This window comes from Egretta garzetta, unplaced genomic scaffold (assembly GCF_000687185.1).
Source record: "Egretta garzetta isolate BGI_Z169 unplaced genomic scaffold, ASM68718v1 scaffold439, whole genome shotgun sequence".
NCBI classification, from domain to species: domain Eukaryota; kingdom Metazoa; phylum Chordata; class Aves; order Pelecaniformes; family Ardeidae; genus Egretta; species Egretta garzetta.
In genome coordinates this window covers 1,076,051-1,087,737 of record NW_009260803.1, presented here as the reverse complement: position 1 = coordinate 1,087,737, position 11,687 = coordinate 1,076,051, and the positions used below count along the sequence as shown (strand labels likewise).

The 11,687-nt window shown below is 42.6% G+C and overlaps 1 protein-coding gene across 2 annotated transcripts in view; it reads right to left on the bottom strand.

The window, feature by feature from the left end:
* Positions 1–11,687, bottom strand: part of FSTL4 (follistatin like 4) — a 238,852-nt gene that overhangs the window by 10,304 nt on the left and 216,861 nt on the right. The window contains exons 8-11 of one of the 2 annotated variants that reach the window (XM_009646869.2): positions 8,507–8,668; positions 7,412–7,546; positions 5,922–5,948; positions 855–973 (exon numbers count right to left, since the gene is read on the bottom strand). In XM_009646869.2, the coding sequence (XP_009645164.1) occupies positions 855–973; positions 5,922–5,948; positions 7,412–7,546; positions 8,507–8,668 (443 nt within the window). The remainder of the gene's footprint in view (positions 1–854; positions 974–5,921; positions 5,949–7,411; positions 7,547–8,506; positions 8,669–11,687) is intronic. The other variant, XM_009646870.2, reaches the window with a different exon arrangement.

The window sequence follows — 11,687 nt, the reverse complement described above, 5'->3', positions numbered from 1 at the left end:
CAGCAGCAGAAGATGGAGAGGACCAGCATGGTCCAACCATCCTCTGTGCATCCTTATCCTCCTCCCTGCTGTGGTTTAACCAGGGAAACTATTCCTAAAGAGCTGAAAAGGAGGGCGTAGTGAGGTGGGTGTTGGTCTCTGCTCCCAGGGAACAGACGATGGGACGAGGGGAAACGGCCTCCAGTTGTGCCAGGGCAGGGTTAGGTTGCACATTGGGAAAAATTCCTTCCCTGAAAGGGTTGTCAAGCATTGGAAGGGGCTGCCCAGGGAAGGGGTCGAGTCCCCATCCCTGGAGGGATTTAAAAGCCGGGCAGACGAGGTGCTTAGGGACAGGGTTTAGTGGTGGGATGGCAGGGGTAGGGGAACGGTTGGGCTTGGTGAGCTTAAAGGGCTTTTCCAACCTAATCGATTCTAGGAGTCTATGGTTCTATGCAAGTAGCCCACTCCTTTGCCTGTGGAGCCATCAGTAAAAGGGGCCAGGTAGGACCAGTGAGTGATACCTGCATCTCTCTGTTACTGACTTTTGTACTTTCCCCACAGCCCAGTTACAACTTTTGGGCATGGGTATGTAAACAGGTCAAACAGGACAAGTGAAAATCTTTGCTGACATTTTGACATGATAACTGCAGTCAAATTCTCTGCAGCACGTCAGTAATCCTCCATGTCAGTCTTATAACATACGTGGCTCCCTTAATTTCCAAGAGGAGAAGATGATATACCTCAGGGATGCCATGTGAAGCCCACCAAGCTCCAACATCACCGTGTCAAATGGGTCCTTTAGCAATAACAACCTCTGAAGAGATTAAGGGAAAGTTTCCCAGCTGTCGGCTGTAGCTGCCGGGTTTAGGACTTACATAAGTTGTGAAAATCCTCTCTTCGGGCCTGATGTGTCTCTGGATTTCACATTCGCTTGGCTGAAGGACCGTGATACCATCGTCAGAAAAGACATAGAACATATTCCCGACACTCAGGCCTTGAAGGGAGATAAAGCAAAAGGAGCAGGAGGGTTTTTTGTATGTATCCATAGCTGTTAGGACTTTTTTTAAGACCTCTCCCTCCTCCCCCCACACATAAAATCTGCCTTACATAAAAGTTGGTCGTTTGGATGCAGTCAGTGCATTCACAAAATCAAATTTCATGTCACAACAAGGGCTTCAAGGAGTGGAAAGGTACAGACACATTCAAAAATGCATTGCCTTGGTGGTGGCAGTTTTACAGAAGTAACTACGTTCAGGCCTCGTGCGCGCGTACCAAAGCGGGACTGGATCACAATAAGCCCCTGTGTTGCGTTGTTACCTCTCTCAGATTACGACTTCGGTTTTTTGTATGATTTCATTAAAAATAGCTCACTAATAATTTGAGAAATGAGAGAGAAGCTTTAGTTAAAATCAACCTGAAGGTTGGCCTATTACAGGCAACTTGACTTCTTATAACTGTGATGCAAAATGGAAGCGCTTAACATCTGCTCCATGACTGAAAATACATCGATAGTTCTCTGTTTTCTTAAGCTACCTGGATGAACTAACTATAGCCACCAAAACAAATACATTTTTGAAATCTTGCAAACTGTAATTCACAAATGTGGAGTAGTTCAGCATCGCAATAGCACTCATTTATCCAACTGGGGCATTCCAGGAGATTTGGAAAACTGGCTGTCATTGCTTTGCTGTTAGGAGATCGTATTTTATCACTTCTGTCATGCAGAAATGCCTCAGAACACTGATAATTTAGTTGTTCCTCAGCTACATACAATTGCAGTAACAAGCATCTTTTAAGAAATGTCCAGGATCTTTTCCAACATTCTCATTAGGAAGATCCAAGCATCATTTCATCTTTTCATACCACCACCACCAAGTGTTTGCAATGACCACTGTCACCCCCAGTAATGTTGATAGTGTACTTATCTGCCAAGGATATGGTGATGTGATAATTTGTAATTTCTAATTAATTACATTTTACCCATGGAGAAATAAGGTCCTGGCTCTACAGATCTGAACAGTGTTCAGCGTTACGATTCCCTCGGCTGGTCCTGTGGTGGCAGCTCCGAACGCTGCGCACGTCTACAGTTTCTCACATCTCTTAAGTGTTTGCAGGATTGAGGTCTAAATCACAGGAAAACTTCACAGTAAAAGCAGGTATAATTTGGATAAATGCATTTTTGGAAAATTTTGTCCAATACAGAGTATTTAGTAAGGCTAGGAGGGGTTTTTTTGGTGCTAAAACCCCTTCTTTTTGTGCCAAATAAGTGGCTTCAGAGTCTCAGCATGTGGTGTTTGCTGTACTGACAATGTTCAAGTTGAGTCTCTCTAAGCCATACCACCGAAATACCCCAGTTAGGGCATCAGGCGGGTACAGGAGCCGTGATCCTTAGATGTGATGCCACGGTGAGGGATCATGCACGTAGGAAAAAAAGCTACTGAACTTCCATTGAGAGCTAAGTTATCTTTATGGACTAAGGGCTCATTTTTTTCCCAGTATTTAATTTCATTTGGGCACTTTGGACCAAAATCCGCACTCACAGCACGCACACAACTCCCACCTGAGCCAGTGGGATTTGAGTGGATACCTCAGAGGGCAGAATTTGGCCCTGGCTGGAATGAGTGCACGTATTTAATGAGTAAAGGATTTTAATCCTCAGAAGTGGAAACAGGCAGGCAACAAATTATGACCATTGTGAAGATGCTTATTATTATTTTCATGCACGATAGTAGCGTGATTTTGTCTGATGATCCGACTACAATGAGGGTGTATTTCAGAACTAAGGCCTTAATTAGTCACAAAAATACTTTGATAATAATTTTACCCCCGTAGGTTTGGAGTTAGTGACTTGGCAAGTCCCACCACTTATTTTAGAGTAAAACGAGTGCAAGTTTTTCTGCTGACAGGTTAAAATATAATACAAATTACTAACAGCATTCAGGTACTCACTTTTTTAAAAAGTTTACCGATTTAAGTTAAAATCCTAGTGAGGCAGGCACTGGATTGGGAACTGGGGGACTAATGAGGACAGTTTTTCTTTTTTCCCCTTTTTAATTGAAGACATTTCAGGTTGGATGCCACAACTACTTTAAAAACTTCATAAAAGGCAACATATTTCATCTGTATAACAAACCCCCTAATATAGCAAAAACCCCGTTAAGAATGGGGAGGGTCTCCTAAACATAACACTTCTTGTTTGAACCATTCCAGATGAAGTTGACTCTAACATCTTTATTTCTTAAAAATGTCAGGAGGACACCTGGTGACAACAAGGGTTTTCTTTATTTGAGGAAAGCAGCCCCCATCTGAGTGCACATCTGTGCTTCCCTCCTTTGAGATCAAAGGCAAATCTCTCACCATGGAATACTCCCCTCTGATCTGGCAGTTTAATTTAATCTAAATGCTTGGAAGTACTTTAGAACTTAAATTTGGTAACAAAAAGGCTTTCGGCTTTTTACGTGCATACATTCATGTAACTGGTGACTGCCTGCTGGCACGACATGCTCCCTTCATCCAAGTATAAAGCAAGCAACACTCGCTGCAGAAACGAACACCGGCATGAAAACCAATCTCTGCCTTACACTGGGGCTACTTGCAATTTTCTCTGTACACAATTAAAAACTAGTTTGTCCACTGAGTAAATACTGCACATGCTTTCAGTTCCATGTTGAGCTGGCTGGTCATGCTACGTGCACTCATCTCTTGAGGTTTTACTTGTGCATGGTTTGTTTTGAGAACAGACTGATAGACTGACTTTTATAACGACCAACTACTTGTGCTAAAACTTTGACTTGCAGCAAAAGCTTGTTCTACACAATATTCTGTCCAGGCATTTTCCCAATAGCTTTACTTCCTACAGACCTTGTGGGCATGAGGATGTGATCATTTTAAAGGAGCTCAAGTCTACCAATCCTTTTCCTAATATTGCTACTTACACACAAGTTTTCATTTTAATGGAATTGAAAGAATACATTAACATGTAAAACCAAAACCACCATTCCTCTCTTCCAGCTTTCTCTGTGCCAAGATTTCAGATGCTAAAGTACGTTCGATGGATACTTTGTCTAGAATGAATGTGCCAATCAAATACTATAGAACAAGAGAGGCAGGGGAATAAACCTGCTCTAAAGATACTGAGTTGTTTAGGAACATCAATAGTAAATCTGCTTTTATTGCCCATGTTTTCCCTGTACATTGCTTACACTTTCATTTAAAACGTGCAAGGTTTATAAGCAGTAAGCCATATTGTCTAGCAGAATTATAATAAGACTTTCTGCAACCAACTTCTTAGTTATTCTTTAAATATCACTGTACCTCTACATCTGGTATGGGTTACCCAACTACTTTCTTTAAAAAGGAGCATAAGGGATGCGGTATATAAGCAGCCATGTAGCATCATGCAGATGATGCTGGACTGGTTAGATGCACTAGAAATTTCACTTCCAAGCAGAATGGAAACAGCAATTCTTAGTGCCCATAATGCCATTTACAGGAACATCAGCAGTGAAGAGACACTCTTCACTGCCGTGCACCAGGCATTTGCAGGTGGTGTATCTGGGAATAAGCACTGGAGAGCAGTCTTAGGCGGCGCTGCCACATCTCGTGACCTCCAGTCAGCTGCATCTGCTGCGTGTACGCGTCTGCAGCCGACAGCGGGACAGCAGGTCTATGCGTTGGGCACTTGCACACCTGGCAGAGGTAGCACTGGTCACTTAAGGGGTGGCACTTTCCTTCTGCCCCTAAAATCCTTTGGGCCAAGCCACAGCAAACCAGAAAGCTCCAAGCCAGTTGTGAAGCACAGCTGTCATTTTGGATACCTGGAGGCACTACTTATGAAAGGGTCTTTGCACCCTCCAAAGGCAGAGTGGGCATGCAGCCCTTCCCAGAGGAACCACGGGAGGGAGGGGTGTTTGCAGCGGGCAAGGGGACGCGATCGAGAGCAGTTTGGATGTGCACAGAGACCTTCCCCACAAGGCTGGAAGGACACCAAGGTCCCAGCTTCCTCATATGCAACTGGCAGATGTAAGAACTGGCTTACGCCTGGACTTCGCTCCAAGAACCTGCTCACAGCCCCCAGGAGCCCGGAGGCTCCCCATCCATGCACCCGGGCACCGCACCTACAGAGGCAGATGGGCGAGATGCCTGAGAGCTCCTTGGGTCTTTGCACGACGTGTCTTACTGTGCGTTTTGGAAATTATGACAGCACAGGCATGCACAAAATCAAATAAATGTTCATTTCAAGTGCCTCCAAAATATCTTCGAGTCAATTAGCTGTTTAGGATGGGTTTTTTTCTAATTTGGCTTCCAAGATACACAGATGCTGACCTCATGCAGGGCATATTATAAATTTGATCAAACCAGAGATCTTAACTGCCAATTAAAACAAGGAGAAATGGGGCAACCTTTACCCTGCATCGATTTAAAGGATAGAGGGAAGAAAAACCTGTTGGTATTTTTTTTTTTTTGCCTAGCAGTCAAGAACACAATTTTTGTGGCTCATGTAGTAAACATCAATACATGCTACTGAGGAAGAAGAGCTTGAATTACTTGCTTAAAAATGCAGTCTATTGAATTTATGTCTTACTTGTTCAATTATGGTAATTCGGGAGCACTTCTGATACTTGTGCAATTGTTAATGCAGCTTGAGAATCTCAGGCTACTCACACTGCTGGCAGTTTATATAGAACTCACATTTTTATATATTTTATGGTTATCTATTATTTCGTAGTGGGAAAATGTAAGAAGTTATAGGTACGCTTTATATTATGAGAGTGACATCTCTTATTTGAATAGTTCAGCTTTAAAATGCCTGGTCTGTGCTTAATCAGGTAACTGTGAAAGTTGATAGAGTTAGTGGCAAGTCAGTGGAGAATGGCCCATCATGGAATTATTAAAGCAGACAAGCACATTATCACTACGACAAAAGAACTTTACTGCAGTACCTTCCTCTCGCCACAGTATGTTTGCAACTGCAGCATCAGAAAATTGGGAAAGCCAGAAAATAATCAGGAAAAGAAAAAAAAAAAACAAAACAACAAAACAATGTCAAAACTTTCATTGTAGCAAGTAACTGAATTAATACTCATGTTTACATGAACTGTTTCATTTGTGAAAACTCTGTAACATTCATTCAAATAAAATACCAGGAAAGACAGATATTTTTAAATACATTCGCTCCTTCTAGAGACAATTCTAAAACTCTGACATGGGAAAAATCCTCACTGCGATGAAGCCAACTTCAGCCTGTGCAAAGATCAAAGTCTTACTCAAGAGAAGATGTTACCTTCCAATGTAATTGGAGGTACGGTACAGGCTGTGATTTCCTGTACAGGTTCAATAAGCAAACATGACATCTTCCAGAAGCCTGAGACTTGCAGTTACAGCAGCTACACACTTTGCTGCATTTCTTCGTGGAATTTCATGCAATTCCATGCTCTTTTAGGACTCAAATACTCTTTCAAAGTACATCTGCATTGAATTTCTCTTTAAGATACAGCCAATTATTTCTCAACATACTGTAATTTCCCTTGCTCAAGTATTCAAGGGAAAACGACCAATATTAACAAGAGTACATAAATCTATTTAATGAGGAATAGAATATATTTTCCAAAGAATCGCCATGAGAGTGCATATTTATGGCTAACTTCGTTTTCAATTCTTGCTCTATATTAACAGCCAGAAAAGTAGCAAAAATCCCATTTGCACCTAGCCTTTTATTATCACCATGAACCCAGGCGATCTCTCAAGTAGTTAAGACAGCAGAATTAGGAAGGATCAGGCCTCTGGGAGCTTTTCCATTGGGGCAACTAATCACCTCCTTCATTAATTGGGTTTTGGGGACAGTGTGGTCAAGATAACACTGCTGCACTCCTGCGGGAGATGTGCAGCTAAGAGCGGCTGGGAGAATATTTGTCTTGGAAGTGGAAGGTAATTTCACATGAAGGGAAAGCTATCTGGCTAGTTAGTGATGTATACACAGGTAAAATAATTCAGTTAGAACACTTTGCAAGCATCTAAATATTTGAGAACTTTGACTCATAACTGGCTTTAAAAGAAGAAGTCTTTTACAGAAATCAGTGTAATTTATTTTCTGAAACCGCACATACTTTGACAAAACATTAGGGTTTTGATTCTTTTTATATCTAAAACTACTGCCAATTTGTTACTTTAGTAAAGATGCTACCTGTACCACACCCAGTACACTTCTGGCACATGAAAAGCATCATTGTTCTGGACGAGGAGGTTTTACCTTCCTCACACAGTTCCTTCCCAAAACAGCATCCAACCCTCTGATCAAAGCGCGGACAATGTCATTACCTTACGAGTAAGAGTCCAACACACCGCATGCAATGGACTGAGCTACTAAATTGCATGTATACCACCACATTTAAACACACTTTAAAGAAATAAATACATGGAAAATGAAGCTTACGGGTCTTTCTTGCCGAATCTTCTATGAACAGTGAAGATATGTCCTCATCCACTCCCACCTCATTTTTAGCAATGCAGGTGTAGGCACCAGTGTCTTCATATCGGACACTACTGATATGAAGTTCACTTCCGTTTGCTGTAAGAAAGACACCCATAAACAGTGTTCCTCACTGCTGTTAATTGCTTTTACTGCCCTTAATCGCCTTCCATTGCCACAGCCACTCGGTGACGGCTCGAGAGGGTGGCTTCACCGCACCTCTCCCCATACGTAAATAGAGGTATTTGGGGGATTCTCACGAGAGCCGATGTTTTGTGTCCTTCCATTAGCACATACACACTCTGTGCCAGAAACAAACAAAGAACAATCCCAAGTGCAAACAATAAATTACATTTAATTTATTTCTTCATGATTTTTTTTTTAAAAAAGTGCTTTGGCTTCAGTAGAGAAAAACTCACTTTAGATTTGCAATCTGTTTTTCATCAGATCACCAAAAACTTGGGCTTGGAAGGGATCTTTCTACAGTTCCTCTGATTGTTTTGCTTTCTGGAGCGTGACTGTTGCCTAAAACCTTTGGAAGACTTTGAGATATCGCAGCCAACAGTGCAGGGATATCTGTGTCGCCAGTGCTGGTTGAGGGCTGCGATACACCACAGCCAGACTGGGGGCATGGGGGGAGGATTTTAATAGTTTTACCCCGAAAATTGCGAATAAATATTTTGGCCTTTCATTGTGCCTGCTGCACCCTCAGGTGAACAAGGACCATTGGGAGCTTGGATCCAATGGAGCCCTTATACCTGAACAAATAATTTAATGCATTTCCCTTCCGATTTGCACAGCTGTACACAAGAGGTGAGGCAGTGGAGAACCAGGCACACCGCCTTTTAACAGAACACCATTACCACTTATATCAATCAATACTGTATTTCCTGGGAAATTCACAGGAGAAAAAGATAAAAAGAAAGAACAGGGGTTTTGTAACACGATTTCCAACAACTGTGGCTTAGCAAAAGTACAAGAACTTCTAGTTTAAAGTGCAAAATAATCCTCCTTAATCCCTGTCTACAATACTTTAATTAATCAAAATTCTGTTCTTACCTAGGAGTGTTAGTTGTTTGGACAGTTTTGGCATGATATCAATGCCGTTCTTTAGCCAGGTAATTCGGGGATTAGGGATGCCTTCGGCGTGACATTTGAGGCTCGCCGACACGCCAGGCTCCTGCGCCTGCGTTTCAGGGTAGACGCGGATCACTGGTGGCACTGCGGGAAACAAGGAATTGGCGACTTTAAACTCACCCCCAAGTGCCACCCCTTGTTGGAGGCTCAAGAGCCGCTGCCTTCAAGCGGCGCCGCAGAAGAGCTCTGATCCAAGAACCGGGGAAATAAGCAACGTCGTGGCTTTCAGTGCAAGGTACAGTCGTGATTTTGCTACAGCTCAACTTTGGGGGCAGAAAATGGAAAATAATAATAGAAAAGAGTGAGCTAATAAAACAACGCCAGGGAGCAACCTTGATACCTGATATTGTATTTAGGCCATCCTTGCTTGTTCTTGCTTTTTTTCATTAAGTGACTGATTGAACTGAAGTAAAGTTGGATTAAAACCTAAGGCGGCTACTCACTATTTAAAAATTAAAGTATAAACTCCAAATATTCACTGAATCTAGTAAGGAAGGAATTGGAGTTCTTGCCTATTAGAAGTAGCATAGTATTCAACATTTTAATTAAATATCCATCAGGAAATAGCTTGTACATTCTCTACCTGTTATTCTGAACAAATGAAGTGTTTATAAGTCACTCTTTCTTTTCTGAGAGGCTTTCAAAACGTGCCTTACCTTGTTGCAGGAAAGCCTCTCTGAACTATTTAATATACTCAGTTGGCGGAACTACTAATTATATTACAATTTCAGGCAAGTTCATTGATTTTCAGTCACGTTGCCTTCATTGCTCAAATCAACAAGGCTTAATATCACCCATTAATTACTTCTTAACAATTTAATCACATACTTTAAAGACAATTTGCAATACTGCAATATCAGTAAAAAATATCAGTGGGACCTTCCATAAAAAAAGGAAACGTGAGGATGTGCGGTATCACGGCTGATGGTATGTGAAGGACGGTCATGGACTGCTGTGTTTCATAATCAAGTGGCCAACTTTTCTGGCAGGTTAGATTTTGGGACTCATGACGTAACTGTTGAAAGGCCCACAGTTTTGTAAAACCACTGTCAGAGTCAAACGTGGATGCAATACGTGGAGGCCCAACGTCTTCCTCGAGGAAAATGAGTAACCTCTGTGAGCACTAGCGGAGGACTGAGGAAAATCTGTGGGTTTTTTAGAAAACCCCTGAATGAATCAATAACAAACTTCCACTGGAAATCACTGGCTTAAGCGACCTAACTCACTGCTGTGTTTCTATATAGTCCATCGTTAGGCTCCAGGACTGGCAAAATTAAATTGACTTAACAGTTGCTTTAGAATAAAATGAAATCTGTGTAGCTTGCTCTGTGTCTATATATCCGTGTGGGGATAGTTTAAATAATTACATTCACTAGCATATACTTTCCATCTTTCTATTTTTATGGGCCTTACCAGAGAGAGATGTATTTTACTTCTGTCTTACCTACCAGCTGCCAAGTATTAACCAGAACTGAGTCATCAGCTTGGAAGGAAACCAGCCACGACAGAAAGCCCACAAGTCTACTTGGGTTTTATAGCTTTAAAAGCAAGAGACTGTTTGAGTGTAACCTGAGAGGAAATGCCTAGGGGCAAACTGGAGAGACCAAAAAATGGGGACTTCTAGCAAAGGAATGGCTTTAAACTTCACCTCTGCACTGGGCGTGTGGATTTACTGCCTTGTCTCCTGTTTCCTTTACTTGAGAAGAAAAGAAAATGTGTTGTGAGATGCAGGGCAGCAACCACCTAAGAGCTCTTTAATCAGGAGGTTACCAAAAAGACAAGGTTTGTTTTATTAAACTGAGTTTGCAGATTCTAAATAAAAGCATTTCCTAGCTTTTTATCTTCTCTTCCTCCCATCACTGCCAGGGTTACAGCTCCTCCTGCCTCCAGGCAGTGGCGGATCAAGCGGAAGGAGGGCGGAGGAAGCGATCTGCTGTCGGAGCCATCCCTGCGTTTGTCCAAGCAACTCAGGGGAGTCAGGAGCTTCTGATTCCATCTGTACCTCGGAATATTAATTTAAATTTCTCCGAGTCAGTGTCTCCAGGAGCGACAGGATAAAGATAGTAATTTTTGTCCACTTTGACAGAATTTTATGAAGGTCCTGCACTCAATGCTTGTCTCACCTATGATTTGCTTGCTACTAGTAACATTGTTAGAATGAAATGGTTTAGGAACTGAAGTCCATCGAACATCTATGTCCATTGAAATTCAGTCTCATAGATAAGAGGTCCTTTGTCCCCTACAATTGCAGACGGAAAAAATTACAATACCCAAGCAGGTTAAGATGCCCGAATCCTGGCCAAGTCAACGGGCAGTTAGCACTTAATGCCCCCCAGGTACATTCTCCAGATGGCACAAACCTACCTCTTCTAGTCCACAAGCAATGCTGACCCTCTCTGCCCGGGGCTTTGCCTGTCCCAGCCCCTTGCAGACAGACTGGTGTGCCCGTGCTCGCAGCTAGCTACCTGAGAACCGGCTCTGGAGCAAACACTGCAGGGTCCTGTGCCCCACGCAGAGCTCTGCTCCTGCCAGGATACGGCCGCCTGCCTGCACCCGCCCGGCTCCAGGCGAGATGGAGACCCCCCCAGCCGGGCTCAAGCCCTCCTCTAACATGTCCCAAATGGCCAAAGGCACCAGAGCAGTTTAACTTCAAGCCTAGTGGTGTTTTCTCACCCACTGCCTCTTAACAGGTATAGAGCCCGTCCCAGACATCACCTATTCAACACTCTCAGAATCAGCGTAGGTTGATCAGGTTTTCTTGTAACGGTTTGCCTTAGGCTTTCCTCTTCATACGGACACTCATGCACTGCCACAAGGACCACGCTCCCTAGAAACAGTGCTCTCCTTCACAAAGTGGAGTTTACTTGCACCACTCAGTTTTTTGCCTCCTACCGTATTAGTCTGCATGTAAGTAATGCACATATTTTACCTGCAGAGCTGAAAACACAATAGATTTATATTGCAAAAAGAAGCTCAGCGGTCCTCGACACCGAATCAATGCTCTGCATGAAAATTAGATTAACTTGAAATTATAGCAGGGTGTCTTTTCAAGAGTAATTAATAAAGAAACTGCTTGTTTTCACCTACAAAAATATGTGTTGCA